Consider the following 25,250-nt stretch of genomic DNA (forward strand, 5'->3'; position numbering starts at 1 on the left):
ATGACATAAGAAACTTTGCGATAACTAACATTACACTCATCGTAATTAAACTGTGTTTCTTCAAATCGCCCTCGTACATTATTTTTCTTACGAATCGGAATAATTTCTAACGAACAAAATGTCGAGAATCGCAAAACCCTTTGTGTTATGAAAATATAATTGTTTGTGACAGCGAAATATTAATAAAAACATCTATCGTGTCAAATGTATGTGAAATTTTGACAGATGACATAAGAAACTTTGCGATAACTAATATTACACTCATCGTAATTAAACTGTGTTTCTTCAAATCGCCCTCGTACATTATTTTTCTAACGAATAATTTCTAACGAACAAAATTTTGAGAAACGCACAACCCTTTGTGTTATGAAAATATAATAGTTTGTGAGAGCGAAATATTAATAAAAACATCTATCGTGTCAAATGTATGTGTAATTTTGACAGATGACGTGAGTAACTTGGTGATAACTAACATTACACTCATCGTAATTAAACTGTGTTTCTTCAAATCGCCCTCGTACATTATTTTTCTCACGAATAATTTCTAACGAACAAAATGTCGAGAATCGCAAAACCCTTTGTGTTATTAAAATAAAATTGTTTGTGATAGCGAAATATTAATAAAAACATCTATCGTGTCAAATGTATGTGTAATTTTGACAGATGACGTGAGTAACTTGGTGATAACTAACATTACACTCATCGTAATTAAACTGTGTTTCTTCAAATCGCCCTCGTACATTATTTTTCTCACGAATAATTTCTAACGAACAAAATGTCGAGAATCGCAAAACCCTTTGTGTTATTAAAATAAAATTGTTTGTGATAGCGAAATATTAATAAAAACATCTATCGTGTCAAATGTATGTGTAATTTTGACAGATGACGTGAGTAACTTGGTGATAACTAACATTACACTCATCGTAATTAAACTGTGTTTCTTCAAATCGCCCTCGTACATTATTTTTCTCACGAATAATTTCTAACGAACAAAATGTCGAGAATCGCAAAACCCTTTGTGTTATTAAAATAAAATTGTTTGTGATAGCGAAATATTAATAAAAACATCTATCGTGTCAAATGTATGTGTAATTTTGACAGATGACGTGAGTAACTTGGTGATAACTAACATTACAATCACCGTAATTAAACTGTGTTTCTTCAAATTGCCCTCGTGAATTAGGTTTCGATTCAGTTTTCTCGAATTAACTGTTAGAATTATTTTTCTTATGAATCGGAATAATTTCTAAAGAACAAAATGTCGAGAATCGCACAACCCTTTGTGTTATGAAAATATAATTGTTTGTGAAAGCGAAATATGAATAAACAAATTTTGAAATATAGAAAAGTTCGTTGACATTTAAATAATAGAATGTTGAAGCATTTCATTTAAATTAATATTCATATACGAGGGTTATATAAAAACTTTCGTACCTCTTACCCGAAGATGTCAGCTCTTATCAACATTGAGCCATTTCAGAAGCTCGGTTTCTGTTTGATAATCGTGTGTAAAGATTTTTCTGAATATGCAGAATTGTTAAAGAACGGCATGCAACGTAGATCGAGTTCGTCCTTGTGTATCCGTGTCCACTGAATAATTGTGAGTGTTGATATCAATATCAAGGAATTATTTGTTCTGGGTGTAACATATCTAAGGAACATGTGTATTCCAAACGTCATTATGTATATTTATATCAAATTGTATATCGTATTCTATTTTTATTTTTCAAAAGTGTACATTTTGTATACGCTGAACAATCATAGATTTTGTTTATTATTTCTAATGAATACACAGAGACCGGAAACTATATAATGCAAACTTTCATATTGAAATATAATATTAAAAAAATATTTATATTTTTTTTTCTATAGAAACGTGTTTATTATACACGCTATCAGTTATAGTTTTTATCACGAAATTTTTCATTCATAACCGATATATTTAGAAAATGACATGAATAGTAAAGTCCGCCATACTTTTCGATCTACCCACTCGTTTTCCTGGACAGCTCTGTTTTCATGGTATGTTCAATGTGTTCCTTCCAAGTCCTTGAGTATTTTCCTCGTCTTCTTTTCTAATACATCTATGCTTTCTTCAGACACCTGTCCCATACTTATCACATGTCCGTACCAGTTTTTAGTCTGTATTTTCTCGAGTACATACCATTTGTTTTTTCGTATATCATCATTTCTTATATGCTATCCACTATCTTCTCAAGTAATCCATTTCTGCCAACTCCTTTTTGTCCATTCTGATTGAAATACCTCCAAAATATGTAACTTGATTAATTGTATCAACCGCTTCTTCAGGTATAGAGAAACGTTGAACAAGAAATCAATGTACGACGACGAATCACCCATCAATTCGATGTTTTGACCGTTCAAAAATGTTTTTGTTTGAACTGACGTATTAAAGCTTAGACTGGTTCGTCTTCTACGTTTGGTTTGGTTGTTTTCTCGGGCTCCCCTACGACTTTGAATATTGTCATTTTTGTGTTTAGGTTGATTTTTTCTGACCAAAGCAATCAGTTCAGAATTTGTGTAGCTTTTTTCACTTGTTTTACACTATTTCTTACACCTTCCTAGGTATTCGAATTGTCTACATCGTTTATTTGAAGTTCTTAAGCGCTTCCTACTTCTGTTTTTGACATATTCATATTCAAACCTCATTTTGCATATTCGTCGTCCAATTTTCTCTCCATCGTTTCCGCCGCGAGCTGTAACAACTTGGACGTCCACGAAAAATATAGTTCTAATCCTCTATCTCAATTCCTATTTTCGCAATTTTAGTTATCCAACTACTCAGAGCTTCCTGAAGGTATATTTTAAATAATATTGATGATAAACTGCACCTTTGCTTCAAACTTTTCGATTGCTACATCGATACGTTATTTCTAATCTTAACTACACACCTTTCGACCTTCTGTATATATTCTTTCAACATTGCTCAGGTCAGATTTCGTCAATATATCGCGTGTCCAACGGTACCGTGTCGTATGCCTTTTAGAGATCGACAAATACGAGGTGAGTGGCTAAATTCCTGCCTGATAAATATTTACAATATTCCAACTGAAGGTACCTACGATTTCAAGTCCTTTTATTATAATTTTCCAATCTACATGGAAAATTCTATTCGAGGTCAATCACTTTGAATTTAACCCTCCAGAATGGTTAGATACCTTCTACTAACCATCACTTAATGCCCTTAAGTCTAATACAGTGTACCGAATTCGGTATTTTTAAGTTGCAGCGTAGCGAAGAAATTATTTTCATTTTTTTGAAATTTCGGATCCTGTCTATAACTCCTCAGGGATGCAACTTGGTATAGAAGTAAATTGCTTCCAAATCGACATATTATGGTCTTCCGTATACTCGGTTAGAATATCCTGTATTTATAAAAAATACGGTAAAGTACAACGCCTAAGTCATTATACCTTAAAAGCATCCAATCTTCAGCGTAGGTGTTTCCCTTAAATGGTAAAAATAATAATGTGTTGTACAGTTTATTTAATGGATATCCTGGGAATTTCCTTATGCGAATAATCGCGTCGAGATTATAGTGAAGCAGCCAGTAGTTGATTGAATACGTTGAATAGTGACGAAAAGTTATAATTAAGTTTAATTTCCTAGGTATTTCTAAAAAGAATTTCCTTTTGATTGATTTACCTCTTTTCAATTTTCTACTGTTATTGGAATAAACAACCGATCAATGATCAATGATCAATGATAAGATGATTGTTGTTGTTGGGGCCCTCATTTGAAATGAAAAAGTCACTGAGAGCTAGATCTGGTAGATACATTTGTTGGTGAATCCATTTTAGCCATACCGAAGTGTGATAAACTAGATTGGTCGCATGAAAAAGCATTTTCTTTTCCTCAAATGCGGTCCCTTTCCTCATCAAGCAGTGATGCGTTGTTTTTTTTTTTAACTTTTTGAAGATAGTCAATGAACTTAATCCCAAGGCTATCCAAAAAATTTTTAGTTATTCAGTAGATGAAACCGTCTTTGTTTTCTTCGGAGCAGATTCTTCCTTTACAATCCACTGTCTTGACTGTTTTTGAATTTGAGGAGTGTAGTAGTGGATCCAGTTATGAATCGACTCAAAACGCATGCGCTCAAATGTGTGTATAAATCTTGGATGACTATATGCCTATAACCTCTTTTATGCACTACCATTTAGTGAACGTTTTAGATCAGTGATTTCCACGTGCATATCCACGGGAAGCTGTACAACAGGAGTGTACTCGAATTTCCATAGTTTTTCCATTTTTTACGAGGAAACCTCAGTTATAGATGATATCGATGGTTATCGCAGTGATTGGTAGTCCCCAATTCTTAAGTTGATATATCCAACTTTAAATTCACATGTCCAAAACTTTATCAGAAATTATATCATAAATTGCTATACAGAGCTTTTCTTATTGCCTTTCAAAATCAAATAATTAATGACAGTTCAATTTTTTTCATTTTCTGTCTTGCGTCTTGTATTAAATATCTCGTTCCACGAGTTGTTATTTTTCTTGGCCCAAGTGAAACAAATTTATATTTTTTTCAAAACTACTAAGCTTAGTGCTCGTTCAAGCTCTACTATAATAAAATAGATCATAGCAGCATGTTAAAACTTTATGTGAAGCTTGTCGAGACATGTCACTGACGCGTGGATTTTTGCACCCTATATATTATAGGTCAAAAAGTCGTGAACTACGTACATTTTACTACTATATCATTTATTGAATAAAATATTTTGAATCCCTCTTTGAGGCCCTATAACTCGGAGGGAATGCAATTTGATATAGAGTTAGGCTGCCCCCAAATCGACATATTTTGATCTTTCGTATACGACAGTCAGGACACCCTGTATATTATAGAATAATTACTGACTTGAATTCTTTTCATTTTATACTAACGTTGTGTCGTTCTGTCAGTTAACTGTGAGAAGAAACCTACAATAATAGTCATTTAAATCGATAAAAAAGGGATATACTTATTTAGCTGAAAACTGGGGGGACATACACCCAGCTTATTCTTTTAATATGTTCATTTAAATTACAGGAAGTTTGCCTGCGGTTGCAGGGCAATCAAAACAATTTGTTATTAATCGTTTTATAACGTACGTTGATTTTTTTATTCTAACTAAAAGTCTTTCAGTATAATTGTCTTTACGGAGATATAAATACGAGGGCTAACCAGAATGTCGTGTTTACTTGACATTTAATAACTGAACGCTGTGTGAAAATCACTTGATTAAGAACAGGACTATGAGGAGGATGAGGATAGATCGGTCATTAGAAAGATTTTTGTTTATCAACTTCTCCCAAAAAGCCCTAATCTTTCTTATATTGCTTGTCTAACTTCAATTTCTCAAAAATTTGATTTTCTGAGACTAACTTTATCAAAAATTGTATATTCGAATTTCAGTTTCTGAAAAATTGCTCGTTTCAATTTAATTTTGTGAAAAATTGTTTTTTCTTCTATTCAATTCTAAAAAAAAAAATTATTTGTCTTATTCCAATTTCTCAAAAATTAGCCCGTCCAAGTTAACTTTGCCTTAAAATTGGATTTTCTGAGACTAATTTGGTCAAAAATTGTTTGTTTGATTTTTAATTTCTGAAAAATTACTTGTTCCAATTTTATTTTGTGAAAAATTGTTTTTTCTTTATTAATTTCTATAAAAAATTGCTTCTCAAACTTGAATTTCTCAAAAATTAGCCCGTCCAAGCTAAGTTTGCCTTAAAATTGTATTTTCTGAGACTAATTTGGTCAAAAATTGTTTGTTTGATTTTTAATTTCTGAAAAATTACTTGTTCCAATTTTATTTTGTGAAAAATTGTTTTTTCTTTATTAATTTCTATAAAAAATTGCTTCTCAAACTTGAATTTCTCAAAAATTAGCCCGTCCAAGCTAAGTTTGCCTTAAAATTGGATTTTCTGAGACTAATTTGGTCAAAAATTGTTTGTTTGATTTTTAATTTCTGAAAAATTACTTGTTCCAATTTTATTTTGTGAAAAATTGTTTTTTCTTTATTAATTTCTATAAAAAATTGCTTCTCAAACTTGAATTTCTCAAAAATTAGCCCGTCCAAGCTAAGTTTGCCTTAAAATTGGATTTTCTGAGACTAATTTGGTCAAAAATTGTTTGTTTGATTTTTAATTTCTGAAAAATTACTTGTTCCAATTTTATTTTGTGAAAAATAGTTTTTTCTTTATTAATTTCTATAAAAAACTGCTTCTCAAACTTGAATTTCTCAAAAATTAGCCCGTCCAAGCTAAGTTTGCCTTAAAATTGTATTTTCTGAGACTAATTTGGTCAAAAATTGTTTGTTTGATTTTTAATTTCTGAAAAATTACTTGTTCCAATTTTATTTTGTGAAAAATAGTTTTTTCTTTATTCAATTCTAAAAAAAAAAATTATTTGTCTTATTCCAATTTCTCAAAAATTAGCCCGTCCAAGTTAACTTTGCCTTAAAATTGGATTTTCTGAGACTAATTTGGTCAAAAATTGTTTGTTTGATTTTTAATTTCTGAAAAATTACTTGTTCCAATTTTATTTTGTGAAAAATTGTTTTTTCTTTATTAATTTCTATAAAAAATTGCTTCTCAAACTTGAATTTCTCAAAAATTAGCCCGTCCAAGCTAAGTTTGCCTTAAAATTGTATTTTCTGAGACTAATTTGGTCAAAAATTGTTTGTTTGATTTTTAATTTCTGAAAAATTACTTGTTCCAATTTTATTTTGTGAAAAATTGTTTTTTCTTTATTAATTTCTATAAAAAATTGCTTCTCAAACTTGAATTTCTCAAAAATTAGCCCGTCCAAGCTAAGTTTGCCTTAAAATTGTATTTTCTGAGACTAATTTGGTCAAAAATTGTTTGTTTGATTTTTAATTTCTGAAAAATTACTTGTTCCAATTTTATTTTGTGAAAAATAATTTTTTCTTTATTCAATTCTAAAAAAAATTATTTGTCTTATTCCAATTTCTCAAAAATTAGCCCGTCCAAGTTAACTTTGCCTTAAAATTGGATTTTCTGAGACTAATTTTATCAAAAATTGTTTATTCGAATTTCAGTTTCTGAAAAATTGCTCATTCCAATTTTATTTTGTGAAAAATTGGATTTTCTTCATTCAGTTCTGTGAAAAGAAAGAAAATTGTCCTTTATGGATCCAAAATTGGCTTATTTCTCAAATGGATTTGAAATTATTCAAATTACAGTTTCAAGTGATGTGTAAATAAGTATTCCCTAGTTTTTACTATGCTTATTATGAATCTTTTGTAATTTCTTATGTCAGAGAACGACATGAGACACACACTCCACATATATAGACGATCTATGTTAATATTTAAACAACTTTTATGATTTATGACAACTGGTTATAATAGTTTTGGGGTAAACACGCTTAATTTATTAGTACGACTAGTGTGTCTATATATGAGCTACCTAGTTTTGAAGAAATAACTGTAAATAAAAATATATCTCACTATATATTTCAAAAGAAGACAAAAGATTGTATAAATTATTTATTACATCAAGTAGAACAAAAGTTCATCTTATTACGATCAATGGAAATTTTATTTTATATTAATTTTTTGTTAAAATAATTTGAATAATTATTTTAGCATATACAAAAACCACTATTAACGATCCGAGAACTGGCAACACTGTTGTCGCTTTGTTATAGTAGTAATTCTCTCGCATGTCTCGAATGAAACACAGTTTACGTTTCTCTACCTATGTTTTAATGATGTAGAAACAATCAAAATTTATTAAACGTCTTTCTTATTGTTCTTGTGCTTCACCTATAAACTTTTATTTCGTTTTGTTTAGCTTTTGTTTATATGTATTGCAGTAAATGACGTATTTTAAATATACAGTCGTCTTAGTAGATTTTATTCGATATCAGTCGTATGTCTTTGTTATACAGACATGGATGAGTTTCCTGTAATAAAAGACATTTGGTATGAAAACAAAACATTTACAATCACTTTAATATACGTATTCATATCTTTTACTACTTTTTGTTACCAATCAATCTAAAATGGATACTTGAGGCGGTGTTGACGTGATAATAGATCTGGCCGAATTTCCCGGTACGGTATCTGTATATAATCACTTAGTGCGACGGTTTTAATGCGATTTTTAGTAAAAATTATATTCACCATTTATTTAATACTAAAATGATTGATGTTGCTAATATTAGTAGCAATATGACAATTAATAATGGTAAACTTAACTAGTATTTAGGTTGATAGTTTATTCGTTGCGTTTTAAATTGGCAACAGTGTTTAAAAATTGGGAATATATAATGTCAATGTCAGGACGGTTAGGTTATGTAATATAAAATAAAACTCATTTGCATTATTCTGAATTTCACTTCACATTTCACAAAAATAAAAACACAACATATAATAATGCATTTAAACGTATTATTTCATTTATTACATGATAATGATATATCTTACACGGTTTTATTAGTATGTAGTGAAATTGCCTAATTGGAGAGTAAAAACCGTGCAAAAGTGAATTTAAAAAAGTAATTACCTTTATTATTCAAACAAGCATTGAGAAATACTTTCATTAATATTCAAAGTTCAACAAACGTTATTTTGCAATTATTTTATTAACTTCCTCCAATTTGGATTTACATACGATGTGCATTGAGTAATGACAATCACTGTTATAGAAAAAGTACGCATGCGCTTAAAGTTAACGACTATCAGCTGTTTAACCTGAGGTCTACTCTTTCGAGTGCGATCACTACCGCGTTTGTAAACAAACCAACCAAGTAGTGGGTTTCGTTTGCATAGGGGCTGTTTTTTTATGTTTTGCCAAAAAAAAATAGACAACGGATTGTTGTGAAATTTTACAAGAGTCTTGAAAAAACTGCAAATGAAACTTATAATTTTATTGATACTATTCACTAGAAAACGCACACGCTCTGGCAACATCGAAGATAAGGGTATCGTCTTGCGAACACAAAAACTAGTCTAGCCTTTTTTTATCGACAGTTAGAGGCAGCATTTTTATTTTATATTAGTTCAGTTGTAAAGAGAAAAAGTTGTAGGTTGAGTTTAAAAATAATTTTAAGAAAAAACGCACATTACACTCATCAACAATCAAAATTAAAACAAAGTGTATTGGAATGAACAATCGTAGCGTCCACGTGTTTAAGATTTTTCAAGATGGCCGAAAAGTTTTTGAAATTGATTCACGTTCGTATATTTATCTAGTATAGCGCCGATTTTCATAAAAATTTGAATTTGGGTTCTCTTATTCTTTATTTCAAAATCTACCCTGTGTCGAGGGTTGCATTTTCTCCGAGGTCGGATGCCACCCCTTCTCGGAGGCGACAAATTTTTCATTCAAAATAAGTGTGTGAATAGATAGATTGACTCATTCCAAGCAATTTAGTATTTTATGAATTTTTCGAATGGGGCTACTTTTCTCCCCTAACAAATAAAAATCAACCCCTGACACAAGCTAAACTTGGATAAATAGAACCTAAATCTAAATTTTTATTTTGTTTAATTCAAATAACTGCTTAATAACACTTTAATTATAATTTTTTAGTGATATCTGTCATAAGGGGTGGTTGTTAACGGTCTAAAGTGGTTAATAAATTTTAAATTATATTAAAAATTGTCAATTGACATTCATTAAACTGATATAAATATGATTTCAGTTGATTACATGCTCCAATCTAATTTTTTTTTAATATGGGTTGTTTTTACCCCTAAAAAAGAAAAAGCAACCCTCGGCATAGGGTATATTTTTGAATAGAGAGTAATAAGTAGAATCTAAATCTACATTTTCATACAAATCGGTGCTGTATTGGTTAAATACTCAGTTTACATTTTTTTTATCGCCATTGACTGGACTATTACTGAATCTATAGAAATTTTACGTGAAAATTTTTACATGTAAAAAATGTGCCTAAAATCGTGAGAAACAATGAGAATCTCGCAAAAAATAGCATTTAAAGAAACAAGATTTGCGTCTATTGAAGTTGTAAATTGACAGAAAAAAATTTTCTGTATAAAGATTCACATGGTGTATATTGAAAGATTTGAAGATGATAATAAATAAATATACAGAATATCAAAATTTTATGTCACTAGTCTCGTTATTTATGTAATAGCCACACCTCGTTTAAATAAAACGACACTGTTAAGGATTAGAATTTTTTGTTATTTCTTCATAAAAACTTGTTAATTGTCTCGTTTATTATTAATTATTAATACTGTAAACGTATGAATGACCTAGAATGTTTGGAGACATTAATTAATAAAAAAAATATACACCCGGTATCGAGAAGTAAAATTGACGATTTACAATGTTGTCATATGTAATCTACTTCAGACGTTATTATGTATTCGTTTTGAGAACTAATTGGAATTTTGTATAACAAAAACACTGTTGAAGAGGTAAGATTTCTATAAAAAAAAAAGGTTTTTCAGTATCATTTTTTTTTTAACATACAATCTAACAATTTAATCATCTCCAATAACTCGCTCTACTCTCTAATATTTACACTGTTACTGGGTCAATGGCCTCTGATGGCGGGACACATTAATTTCAATAATAAAAAAATAACACTAACTACCGAAAAATAAATTCAACTATTTGCGGTATTGCCACGTTTAAATCTACGTCAGGGATTATTGGTAATAGATATTCCTTGAAAAAAATTAATATTATTTTGAATTAGAAACGATGCATTATTATTGAAAATATTTTTATACTTTGAATACACATAAAACCATATTGAGGATTAAAATATAAATCAGATCAATTAATTTGTTTTAAACAATTTAATTGCTTATACTCATAAACAAAGAGTAAATATGAAAAAAAGTTTCAAATAAAAAATATTCGTTTTAAAAAGATCTACAAAAAGGTATGGACAGTTTTTTGCAAAAAATCGATATTTAAAAAGTTATCTTTATTATAATGCTAAATAAACGTTTTTTCTCACTTTATCGGTAATAACTTAGTTCCTAAATGACGTAGAAAGATTTAAAGTAGCTCATTTGAAACGTTAAAGCTCAAGCTTCAAAAAGAGATGTGGTAGACCTTTTAAATACTATCTGTTAAAAGTTACAGAAGATTGAATGTACAAATTTTCGTGGAAAGAAACAACGTAATTTGTTTATAAGTGTTTTAAGGGTATATTAAATTAAAAAAATACTAGGTGCACCTTATAGTAGCTTAAAGTGCTAATTAATACGAACATTTTGACCACTTCCAATTTTGTTTTCGACCTTTAGTATTAAAGTTATCGGACTTTAAACTGCGCGATCAGAGACTAAAGTGCGTGCCAGCGATTTGAGTCCTGTCCGCGATCATTTTTTTTATAGTAACTTGATGCGAGTTAATTTTTGATGGTCTCAATTTATTATCGCTGTTATTTTAGAACTGATCTACTGAAATTACGTTTTCAATTCCATACTCTATCTTTCTCATTTATACTAATTTTGAAAGAAAATTTTCTTTGTTTTGTCTATACTGCATACTACAAACCACAAACTCATAAATCAATCTTATTGAGTCCTGTGCCAGTCTATTTTCTCTAATACGTTAAAAGAAAAGCGTTCATGAAAATTAAAAACTTCCTGTAAGTTTTTCAAACATTCCCAAAAGAAAAATTTTGATAAATCTCCTATTTTCTACATTTTCCTCAACCTTAAATTAATCTGTAGCTCCTATGAGAAAATTTACCACATTTATACGTTAATTAGATGATAATATAAAAAAAATATAATTTTAATGAGCGAATTTTTTTTTACATATTTGAACTATGTCTGTAACGAATCCAATTAACTCGAAAAATAAATTACATCGGAAAATATACAGATATAAATAAAACATTATTGGTGTAATAAATGTTTAGCATTGAATCTATAAATAAATTATGGGATCAAATACATAGATCAGATTCATAAAATGATACAAATAGAAGCACTAGATTTCATTCCTAATTGCCCTATTCTTTTTATTTAAACGACTTCTAAATTTATCGTTAACTAACGATTTATTATATCTATATTCAAAATATATTACCAAGGGTATTAAAAATTACAAAAAAACTGTTAAATTAATCAATCTCCTTAAAAACATTACACTTATCCATTGGATCAAGATTGGAAAAATTTATGGAAGACATCGCATGGCGAATGTGACAGTCATCCGTTGGATATGTATTCCGAAGATGTGGAAGTAGAATACTGCTTTCTGACTTTCCTGTACAATATGCCCTCGGCAACAACTCAGTCGGGTGCTGGTCAGGCCACTTCTCTTCCTTTCCAACCCCAATTTTTACCAGGTTTCCTTTAAAACATCCCCAAACCATCACCGAGCTTCCGCCGTGTTTTACAGTCAACTTTTGACTTATCTCTCCATAAAACTCTCTCCCATACTTTATTAAACCTAGTCTTAAAAGAAGTTTCATCTGCCACCCTTCCAAAAAAGGCCAGATTCTCTCAAGGTCCCTAGATTCTTGGTCCCGATTCAAAAAGTATAAATCACAACACGTTCTTGCGTCTTACTGAGCTAACTGGGACTAAACTACAATCATAAACACCGATTAAATAACAAAAAACGTCACATTTATTTTTGTTCTCAAGAACATCGATTCGAAAAAACTTTTTACCGATAGTGTCTACACTTTTGTGTTTTATTGCCACAATCTCACAACAATCTCGTTCATGAACTGAATACATATTCAGTATTATTAACTTCGTTTTGGGATATAGTTATAAATAGGCAACACTGTACAGTGAAACCGAACGGGAGATCACAAAATACTGGGAATGATTTTAAAATTTGCTTCGCGCAAAGACATCTGTGGATTTCTTTCTTTATTTGAGATGATATCCTCATCAAATTTACGTGGTTTTTAATGTGGGGTTATATTCTATTTTTATGATTACGCCATATTGAATATCGTTAATTGATTGTAAATTCTACATACCTAATTGTTTTATTACTTGGAATAAAACTAGGTTACCAACGAGTTGTTTATAAAAATGTTTTAATATGATCTAGTCGTTATCGTTTAATTACGTACTGTTTGAAAAGAAAACCGATTTCCAAAGAGTTCCGAGGCGTATAAACAATTAAATTAGAAAGTATATATTGCAAGAGGAGAATGTAAATTAAAACATTGTGATTTTATCTATTGGTTTTAATGAATGCTAATCAAAATAGGAATACTTGAAAATATCTAATCGTTTTAAATATTTAACTTTAAATTTAATTAATTTTAAATAAAGCGAAAGCTGTATAACATTCCATAACGAAATAAACATGGTACGAGGTTGGTCCGAAAAGTTTCCTACCTAATAAGTCTACATATTTAGTTCGGCGATGGTCAAAACTTTTGAAACCTTTCAAATGATAATTTCTCCTTAAAATATACGTTTACGTATGCGTTAACGTATTCATCTGATGAAAATATCTCCCCTGCAAGGGAAATTTTAAGGTTAGAAAACAGGAAAAAGCCTTTTCTGGTGAATATGGTGGATGATCAACCAATTCGAGAGATTTAGCCATGTCCTAATGGAAAAGCAATTCCTTTTTCTTAAAAATGCGGTTATTTATCACAATTTCAGAAAAATCCTTACGACCACTGAATTATACGATTCTCGAGCAGAAACTAAGCTTCCGAAATCACTGAAGTTTCAATGAGAATCTTTCAACGCATGCGCATTAATATATTTCACAATTTATATTGTTTGAATTGCTCAAATTGACGTGAATTGACATCAATAGTTTGGGATTCTAAAAACATAATAATCAACCCAATGTCATTCAAACTAATTTATTCGTCAAACAGAAAAGAATATTTTTGATTTGTGACAACTTTAATGCAATGGCGAAACGTCAATCAATATTCATCGTATGCAATATTTTTGTAAATCTCTTCTTCGCATCAAAAGGACTAGTTTTTTTTTTCAAGATCCTCATTATCCTAATTACAATCTGTAATTAGATCAACGTTTTTCATATTTTAATGTAAAGTATGGCGTGTTGCCTACCTAATAGATTATGATACGAATTTTCATACCTCACATATAACGAAGTGCGGTCGATGACAAGTGACAGGAGATTGATAATATCTAATAGCCGTTAACTTCTAAATCCTTATTTCGTTTTAAGTTTATTTAAAAAGTATTTAAACCCCCAACAATAATTTTGTTTATACCTCTTGAAATACGATATATACTACCGATGGAAAGTTTTTTGTTTACATTTTAATTGAAATATGTTACATTAACAGGTTAACTTGATCTATAATGATAATGCTACATTAGTTTACGAAGTGTGTACGATCGTGTTTTCTTCCCGACCCCATGTTTGTAAAAAACAAAATAAAATCGTCATCTCGAACATCCCCTACAAGTGAAAGTATTTAATTTTTTTTCTATTTGTTAACAAAAATTGGATTATTTTCTCATATGTTGGAGTAGGGGATGTCTACAAAATTACAGGAACCCTGAACAGAAATGGTTACCATTACACATTAAAAACGCATGCTAACTCTTCTGGGATCAGCCTAACTGGCCGTGGGTATTTGTTTCAGCAAGACAATGACCCAAACCAAACATTGGAATGAATTGACGCGTAATTACAATGATAAAACCTGTTTTGGTTTACGGCTCTTTGTGGTTTTACAGATAACCGTTTCTTTTCTATTAGATTCGAAATTAGGATCATAAAATATAAGTTGGCATTGTTATTTAGCGATATTATAAACTTATACTATATTAAAACAATTTTTTTTATAATTATTTCACTAACAAAGTTCAATTTAACAGCTTAATCATATTTTCATGATGAGTATTTGCTAAATCATGGTACGTCATGAAATACCGCGTGAGACATGTCATAAATTGAAATTTGGTTGCCGTGAAATCGACGTTCATCTTAATAAAATATCTTATTCTAACAATTTGACAGTTACTCCATTTCATTTATCAAAGCAATAGGTTTAAAAACAAGATTTATACCAACCAACGTGATAGTTTACAAATAAATTATAAAGCACATCCATTTTGTTTGATCTATTACAGGAAAATGAATATTCAAATTCGTGGTCTCATTCACATCTTCTTCAAATTAAATCTCTATTTAATAATTTTCAAATCAAAATATTACGAAAACTGTACACAGTATCGAGTTTTATCAATAGTAAAATTTTACTTAATAAATCTAATATTGGAAAAGTACTACTTGGTACGAACCGTGTAACTAGCGTCCTCTATGTGACTCAGACATAAAAACGAATTCATTTTATGTATCAACTTCCAAAACATATTCTTATAAATTTTCAATGCAATGTTGCCAGTAATTGCGCCAAAATCGTAAAAAATGTATAACGAAAATTTATTACTGAGCAAATCCCAAATATTTTTCAGTTTTCTATCCATCCTAGAGACGGTATCACCTTTTTTCAAACACCCTGTGTATACAATAGAGAATAAAAGCTTCCAATTCATATTTTTATAAAATTTAAATGAAATTTTGCCAGTAACTGCGCCAAAATCGTAAAAAACGTGTATAACGAAAATTTATTACTAAGAAACTGAAACTTGTCTCAACTATTTAAAATATAAAGAAGATAGTGGTGAGCTAGAAATAATGAAAAGGCCTCCACAATCTACGGATCTAAATCCAACGGAATTATTGTGGAATGAACTGGATCGGAATCTTGGAAAATTTAATCTCACTTCACTCAAACGTCTTGGAATAATATACAAAAAAGTGTGTTAAAAAAATGCAGCAGTATAAAATGAATTTTAATAGTAGAATGTTATCTTTCAATATTTTTAAAATAAAACTTGTTTTAACTTGATTTAGTTTACAAACTTCTCGCTCATGGCTATAAGTACACTAAGAAGCGAGATTACGCTTCGTAATCGACCATTTTAACATCCAGTGTAACCGGACTTTCATTACGCGAAATTTTTCGCGCCTTTATTCAAAAATTCCGGTTTATATTTGAACCACCTTGATATTAATAAGGTAAATGTTTCTTTAAGAACGGATTCTGAGATTTTTGTATGTATTTTTAATTTTTTAATGTGCGTATGATGTCAATAACCTCGTTACCATTCGTAAAGTACCATGAAAATAAGTCAGAAATCGTTGGTCTAATTCTAGACAACTTTTCTGATAATATGGGACATAGATTCCTTCACTCTTTATTGAAATTCCAATTTTTTGTTCTGCCCTGTACCTTCCATTCAACGATATTTGTAAGGAAGGAAAGTTTGATTGTGTTGTTATATCGTTTGCAGGAAGTTTTGAGAACCCTTCAATCAAATAAAGATGAGCCGTTATCGCGTAGCGTGGGGCCGTTTCCGAAGACCGATGACCATTTGTTTAGCGAAGGAGTTCAACTTAGGCCACACCGAATAGACGGTACTAGACAATCCTTAACTATAGGTTGTGATCCTAGGAGAGTTTACAGGTAAACTCAAATTTTATTTTACTACTTTCGATAAAAAAATAAATGATATGTAACCATTATAAATATACTTATTTACATTGTTATTTAGATATTTGTTTCTATATTCTGGATACATCCTTTATTTATCCCAAAAACTAACTTTTATTGTTATCTCTACTATTTCGCTACTGTTTTTTCAAATTCTAAAGCCGGTTTTACACGATGCGATAAATCGTAACGATTATTCTAATTTAATGTGTACATTAAATAGAATTTATTCACATTTTCTGTCCATTGTTCATCCATACTCGAACCCACACGCACCAAATTGCATCCCTTAAAAACGATAGAAGTAAATCCACCCCTCAATCTCATCGGATGCGATCTCAAACTTCTTTGATGCTCGCTATCATTCTATTTCAATGGCTTTATTGGAACCGTTCGGCTATCTACTGACTCTGTTTCTTCTTCTTCTTCTTTTTTAGTGTTCTCTTTGATATTGTGCTTTCTGCAGCTTCTTGAAAAGGCAAAATATGTCACTGCTGGTCATGATCCGGCTGTTTTCTTGGTCCCCCATCTGGATGTTGAAGTAGGTCTTTTTGAAAACTTCTGTCGGTCAAATTTTCGGTAGGTGAATCAAGGGACAATCATTGCTTGCTTTAGATTGATGTTTGGCTACGTTTGAAGTTTTTACGATGATCCTTGGTAGTACATCCCCACGTTGTAGATGCTAGGGGAAGTATTGCCCTGATGTAATGAGCTTCAGATCTTCAGTTAGTCTTACTAATCGTCCTCTTACCTTTCTTTTCTACTTTTAAGTACTATTGTGGTCTTCACAAGTCGTTTATTGTTAAAAAAATGGAGGAGATTGAGGTACTGCAAACTCGGTTTATGAATACTAAACGCACTTACCCCAGATTTTGTGCAATTGTTAACTTTTAATGATTCAATCTCTAGCACCGACTCTGGAGACAGTATTTTATACAAAAAATGTGAAAAAATGTTGAATATTCCGTAGCTACGCAGTCGGAGGATGTAGAGCTTCGACTAATCTTGCATACCGAGAGCAAATCGTACGGAAAACGAATTTTACGATCAATAAGTTCAGTACAGAAATTATACTTGAGCGGCTTAAGTCAAATCGTACCGATACGTTCGTTGTAATGAGTCGTTACATGTTATCGTTGCGTGTAAACTGAGCTTTAAATATATAAAGTAAATGTGACCATAGAGGGCGTTGTTATTCTTTGGGAAGATAAATGGTAAATAGTTTTAGTCGCGTATGATCCGGATGTGAGAAAAAAATTTCTAATATTGTGAAATATATCGAAAATAAAGATGTGAATCGATATTATTGTTATAGAAATCCGGATTTTGATGTGAAAGGCTGTGTGAAGATTCATTTTATTGCCGATAATAAAGTTTTTAAATTGAATAAGAACGACTGCATCCAATATACAAAAAATTCTATTATTAAAAATGAAGAGGTAAGTATTTTCGATATTTAGAAATAAACAAATATCTTATTGAATTTATAATATAATAAATTTAAAATTTTTAAAGATGACATTTGAGAGGCATGAATAAACTTCTATATAAATGATAAAATTTCATGTGTCTATGTTTCTTGAAAATATAATCACAAATTTTTCTTTTTGACATATAATTCTCATGAATATTCAGTTTGAGTCTTATTTGGGACACTCTGTATAATTTTTGTTGTATACAAACCTGTTTTCATGCTCAATTCTCGTGAATAGAGGAAAATTTTGATGCTGAAACGTCAATTTGTTTTCATTTTTCTCAGTTTAACGTATAATTCCCATCAATATTCAGTTTGACTATTATGTGGGACACTGTTTATAATATTTGTTGTGTACACACCTGTTTCTATGTCCAATTATCGCGAATTGAAGAAAATTTTGATGCTAAAACGTATATTTGTATCCATTTTGACATATAATTCACATCAATATTCAGTTTGTGACTTATTTGGGACACTCTGTATAATTTTTGTTGTATACAAACCTGTTTTCATGCTCAATTCTCGTGAATAGAGGAAAATTTTGATGATGAAACGTCAATTTGTTTTCATTTGTCTCAGTTTAACGTATAATTCCCATCAATATTCAGTTTGTGTCTTATTTGGGACATTCTGTAATATTTTTGTTGTATAGAAACCTAATTTCGTCTCAAATTATCATGGATAGAAGAACATTTTGAAGCTAAATGCTCATTTTTTTCCATTGTTTCCATTTTGACGTAAATTTTATATTAATATGTACTTTGGCTCTTATTTGGTACACTCTGTATAATTTTAGTTGTATAGCAACCGGTATTTACACCCAATTATCATATATAGGGGAAGATTTTGATTCAAGGATGTGTATGTTTCCATTTTAGTCATTTTGACGTAAACTTCATATCTATATACAGTTTGACCCTTATTTTGGACACTCAGTATAGTTATTGTTGCATACAAAACTGATTTTATGCATAAAACTACTGATTGAGGGAGGAATTTTGCGTTATACATAATTTCATTTTCATTTTAGACATCGTATTTTGACGTTGTGTCGGAAAAGAAAAATATTTTTTATTGTATTCACCATATTTTTGAAAATGCAATTTTGGATTTCATATTTAATAACAATGAAAATAGTTACAAGTTTCCGGAGATCCGGAAGTGCCTATTATCTCATAAAGGCTAACAGACATCGAACCACGGATAAATTTGTTCGATGGATCTCATCAAGATCTATTTGTGTGTAAAAAATCATGATAATTGACGCATGCGCAGAAGAATTTCTGCTGAAATAGTATGCAAATGCATTATTTTCACGAAAAATCAATAGAGTTATCCGTGGTTCGATGTCTGTTAGTCTTTATGAGATAATAGGCACTTCCGGTATCTCCGGAAGTAAATGTTTCCGTGTAAAATCGTCGTGGGGTGGCTTATAATACTTTTACCGAAATTTCAAAAAATAAATAACGTGAAATGAATTTTTAACTATGTAATTTCTAGGTTATGTACTATTAGATTTTTAAAATTATAGGTATTGAAATATGGTGTGATTCTTAGGACAATAAAATTAATAAATAAAAAAGAAGTCGAATTGAGAGATATAAATAACCAACCGTACATTCTCGTTTTCGATTCCTCCAAAGATGCCAAATTATTTACAGAAAGTGATAAAGTCAGTTCTTACACCGACAATGAAAAATCAACAATAACCAAAACTCTTCTCCGATTGTTGGGAAAACGATCGAGTCGAGAAGTTTTAGAAAAAAAAGGTATATATCAAAACGAACCGATATTTGGTAATACACTGAGAAACATATACGGTGTAAAACAAGAAGTACCTAAATTCATTTTGAAAACCATGGAACTAATCGAGAGACCAGATAATATAACCAGTTTGGGTTTGTACAGAACCTCGGGGAATCTAGCTACCATTCAAAAAATACGTTTGGAAGTCGATAAAGGTAATCTGGATATTTTGGATAATTATTCCAAAGATCCCGATGTTCTAACTGGAAGTTTAAAATTGTTCTTCAGGGAGTTGAAGGAGCCGTTACTATCCTGCAAGACTTGCGACAATTTACTAGGTTTTACTAGTAAGTATATTTTATTTCTATTTGTTTTCAACGAAATTTATTATTGCAGTACTTATTCCAATAGTTACCTGTAGTAGGGTGGACCAATTAACAAAAATATCGTTCAACATGACGAAAAAAAAATTTTTTTTCAACAATTTTTTGACCCATAAAAAATCCAAAAATACCATAAATTCCCTTATTTGTCTCTGAAAACTAAAATTAAAAGTTGTTTTCGAAGAATATCGTTTTTTTTTTCGTAAGAAACATGCAAAAACGAACAATTTGAAAAAAAAAACAATCAAATATAATTGAAACTGTTTTTATATAAAATTTTTTATCAAATTGATAGAAAATCGAAAAATAACATTTTCACTAACTTTTTTTTTTCGTTTTTCAATTAAATAATTTTGAAATTACGGTAGAAAGGGAAACCTAACCTAACTTTTTGTCGATCAACTACAATAATATCGTTTAACATGACGAAATAAAAATTCTGGTGAACTTTGAGGTCTTAATATTAATATTTAGAGGTGCCGCATCGTGATTTTTGATTTCCCATTTAAATTTTTATTCGAATAAAACGGGAATTTTTTGTTTGCATCTTGAAACTTTTGGAAATTCCGTAGACAAAGCAGTAATGGTGAATCTGCGGTTCACTTTAGCCATTCTGTCATCCCGTTCAACAAGATCATCTGAAACGAAAGATTTTCGTCCTTGACCCCCTTCATAATGCACATTTTTTAAACTTTTTGCAACACCATGGCCTTCAGCCAGTAGAAAACGAATCTCACTTGGCGGGAGCATCAATAATGGCGATGTTTACGTGGTTGTAGCACAACGCCAACTGACGCATGAATGTCAATAATGGTGGGGATTGTAGTGCGAGAGCTTCACTATAGCGTATGCCCGCGTAGCGTCTGCACGGAGCGAACGGAGGTTGAAAAAGCGTTGAAAACTGGTTTCAAATAACATTGATTAAATAATAGACATAATTGCCTCGACTACATTCGATACTTGTCTATGTCGGTGCTGTTGGACAAAACTACAACAAATATGGCCTTAAATTCCAAATTTACAGACTTTTGCCACATTCTCAGGGATTCATTCGAACTCTGACTCGCGCCACTGTCATTTTGAACTAAACAACCGTCCTGTTAGACCACAAAACTTGAACTAATACAGGTGTCGAGTTTTGAACACTGACATGGACAAAACTACAACAAATCTGGCCTTTCAATTCAAATTTACTGTTTTTTATCTCATTCTGAGGGACTCATATGATAGTCTTTGAGATTTCCTTTATTAATTCGTCGAATAATATACAGTGATAGTCAACGTTAACCAAAATACCGAGGTTATAATCTTTCGTTGAGTTCAGTCTATTCAGACAAATACCATTTTGATTCTTGTACGTAAAGAAGGATTTTCATCCCCAAATGTTCATGTAAAATGATGAAAACACTTTTATATTATAGTTTCATGATTTCCATCACGATATTTGAAACTTTTTTGATGTTTTCTTGTATAATCTCGTTCTAATTATTACACATAAATCTAATGGAGCCAAATTCGAACTCCATATATCAGTTGGTTTCACAAAAGGCCGTGATTCTTCTAAAATCAAATCTTTTCTTGTCGATTGAAAGATGGTGTCCTTGAATTTATTTCAATAAATACCGACGTAATAAAATAAATATTAACCTACTAGTAATATTTCCATTGAGGATGTGGTATATTGACCCGCGCTTGTTTACAACAAAGTATATAATTGAAATTCATACGACAGTCATAATCCAATTCTTCAACAATACTAAACATTGTGTTCCATCTCCTAATAAAGCGACTGCTATCATCTAAATTTAATATTTCCTTTCATTAATATGTTGAAAATTTATAGCTCATTCGATTAAAACATTTAAATGGTCCTAATAAAAAAAAGGCGTGAGTGAGAGAAACAGTCGTTTGGATTTGTTTGGAAAAACAAAAACAACAAAAAAATCCAAAAATAAATTACCTTCAAAAAGACTCTGAAAGCCTGGGCAGCGCACCAAGCATTTTTCAAGCAGAAATTTATGCAGATTAAAAATCGTGTTCAGTTCAATCTAGATGGGAACTACCAAAACAGCAGATCATCATCCTGTTCGATAGTCGAGCAGTAATTGAAGCTTTAAGCTCTGAAACAGCTGATAAGCTCGCTAAAGCGGCGACAGACAAACAGTGGAAATGGAGAAGGTATTTGAGATCAAAACCAAGTACTGGGACAACCTACAAGGGCTGAGACAGGCAAAGACTCTTCAGGGAAACTATAACCAGAAAAGATCTGGTGAATGTATCAATCCACGGATACTAATAGGAGTCCTATCGAGACACTGTCGCCTCAATAAACACCTGAAGACGCTAGACGCAGATTCTGTTGCACAGAAAACGAAACTTCTCACTAGGAAACTCCAGAACACTACATTTGGGAGCGGTTGAAATAGAAGACGTAGATCTCTAGCAATTGAAGTTATCCTACATTCTGGACTTTTTTAAAAGGAGTGGGATTAATGGATCATCTATAAACACTGGGTTCTCCAGTATCGCAGCAAAAAGGAGGTCACAGTAGATCCTTTGGGTCGCAGTTTATACGAGACCCTAGATCCATACATACATCCAGAAACAATCTGCATACGAGTTTGAATAGATGAAGTATCTGATGAACCTTTTTGAAACTTTCCAACTATATCATATTGGTACAACTTTTCCAAGTAGCTACAGTACTATATATATAGTCCTCAACAGTCACTCGTATTGGTCAACTTCAAGGAAATAAAAATGACTAGTATACTTTTAGTACCAATTAGAAACTCGACCAAAATTTCCATTTGGAAAATTTGCTTATATACATCTATTACCGGAAAAATCTGACATCATTCAGATGGTTACAATTCCTGTACTTGTACTGGCTGAAAGTAATAACTGGAAAGGCATATTAGTCTCTCTACTGTTTTCTCCCATTCTAGTTATATGCTCCAACCAACGCAGTCTTTCATCTTGTTCCACTCGTATCCCTCCAAAATCTTCCATGCATTTCCTTTTACTTATTCATGACTCAACACTCACCAACATATAATACCGTAAGTTGTATAATTACTCTTAGCTTCGCTACTCTTTAGGTATCCTTGATAGAGCTCCAACTATTTTATTGCCTTTTGCCAATCTCTTGTCGACTTTTTCAATTTCGTCGTCATACATTTCTATATATTTGGTCGTTGACACGTAGGCCATATAAAAACATTTCTTGTAGTTCCTGTTTTGTTCTGGTAATGAGCACTACGTCATCTTCATCTACCAGAATTTGCTTTTCGCTGTTATAAATCATTCCTTGGGATCGTAATCCGCTACCCCCGAGAATCACATCTAAAGTCTATTGAAGAAAAATAGTAAACAAAAACAATGATGTTCACGTGAATATCCCAGGCAAAACGCGGCATCGTCATTGGGGGCGGTTTAGTGTTATTTTCACCAATCGTATTAAATGACATAATATTCAGAAACTAATGATACTGTTGGTGTAGTTTATAGTGTAGTAAATAATTCTATTAAATTCCAGAAAATGGTATGAATTACGGTAAAAAAGACCGAGATAATATCAGAACAATTTTAACTCACATACCGGAAGCGAATTCTGAAACTCTATTAGCACTAATCAAACATTTAATAAAAGTAGTCGAATATAAGGATCAAAACAAAATGGATACATATAATTTGGCAGTTTGTTGGGGCCCAACTATAATATTTGCGACGGATAATGCGGTTACTAAAGACTTGGTAACCCAAAGTGCGGAAGCTACTAAATTATTCGATGCTCTGTTGAATTTCTATATAAACAATCCCGAGGAATTGGAATTGAGAAAGAAAAAACACGATGGGTTAGATAGTAATCGGAATATGATATATCGGCAGGATTCTAAGGACAGTATCCAGAGTTCTGATAGTGGATATTCGAATAAAAACAAAAGTAAGTGTATCTATTATTAATATTTTTGTTTATTTTTTATTAAATTTATATTTGGGGTGCTAAAGATCAAGAAATATTCATCTACACATTGAAAAAATAATTCTCACCAAGTTTGATATCTTAATATCAATTTTAAGTACTTGAAATTTAAATATAAAGGTTTACCATTTAAATTACCTTTTTTGTTAAATTTATAATACCTACTCATTTTCTACAATGATGCAAATCAATTTGATGGACCTTGCGGGGAATTTTATGTTCTTCGAAATCGCTTTAAGAGTTTTTTTTGTGTAACTCACTCTGGTTCACAAATGAGAGATTTTTTTTTTCAAAAACTGTGCTCAAACGACTAAAATATTTGAAGAAAAACGTAACAAGTCGAATGGCATATTACAGTTTTTCTTTTAGCTTCTCTCCATGTTGCGTCTCTTGTTTCAACTTTATCCCACGTCGCTTTAGGTCTTCCTCTTTTTTTTTGTTCATATCTAATACCCTCTCAACAGATCTTCAACAGTGTTTGCTTAATGAATTCCATGAATGATGTAATCTTTAGATCTATTCCTCTTCTTCTTATTCGCCGACGATTTAGCATCAAAAAGCGAACAATAGTTCGAAGTCAACTTGAAATGGATAAAGGAGAATGAACTCGAATTGTCTCCTCACAAAACTGAGGCAACGCTAGTTAGAGGAAGCCAAAACAGAGTCAATGTTAAATTCATCATAGTTCTCACTAATATCATCAGATACCTTGGAATCCTAGTAGACAACCGTGGAAGTTTCCATAAACAAGACAGAAGAGAAGATTCCTTCCGGACGTGGGTGGATCAAACAGCTGCGAAAGAGCGGTTACTTGTAACTCCCTCGACGACATGATTTCGTATCGGACACTAATATGGATTAAGCCTGTCGTTACTAGAAGACAATACCGATTGGATCCCAAAGGAATATACTTTTGCGGATACCGTTAGTCTTTAGGACAACTTCGGGATGGTACAAACACCAATAGCATAGTGGACAAAACGCTTAATAGGTCACGAAGTGTTGCAGACCATTTAGGTCGATAGCATTTTGATTTCTCTCCACTTCTTTCGGTCCCTTGCTTGTTCTCTCCAGTTCTAGTTGTTTTTTTTTTCTCTCTAAGGCCTTCTTCAACTATTTCCCTTCACCGTTTTTTGATCTACCTCTTTTCTTCTTGCCCTCTGGTAT

At 31.3% G+C, this 25,250-nt stretch overlaps 1 protein-coding gene across 5 annotated transcripts in view; it reads left to right on the plus strand.

The window, feature by feature from the left end:
- LOC130451449 (uncharacterized) overlaps positions 1-25,250 on the plus strand; it is a 43,089-nt gene that overhangs the window by 13,931 nt on the left and 3,908 nt on the right. For all 5 annotated transcript variants that reach the window (XM_056790476.1, XM_056790483.1, XM_056790468.1 and 2 more), the window contains 4 exons: positions 16,293-16,465; positions 17,808-17,931; positions 19,501-20,062; positions 23,637-24,044. In XM_056790476.1, the coding sequence (XP_056646454.1) occupies positions 16,293-16,465; positions 17,808-17,931; positions 19,501-20,062; positions 23,637-24,044 (1,267 nt within the window). The remainder of the gene's footprint in view (positions 1-16,292; positions 16,466-17,807; positions 17,932-19,500; positions 20,063-23,636; positions 24,045-25,250) is intronic.

The sequence above is a fragment of the Diorhabda sublineata genome, chromosome 1, assembly GCF_026230105.1.
Source record: "Diorhabda sublineata isolate icDioSubl1.1 chromosome 1, icDioSubl1.1, whole genome shotgun sequence".
Classification (NCBI taxonomy): Eukaryota; Metazoa; Arthropoda; class Insecta; order Coleoptera; family Chrysomelidae; genus Diorhabda; species Diorhabda sublineata.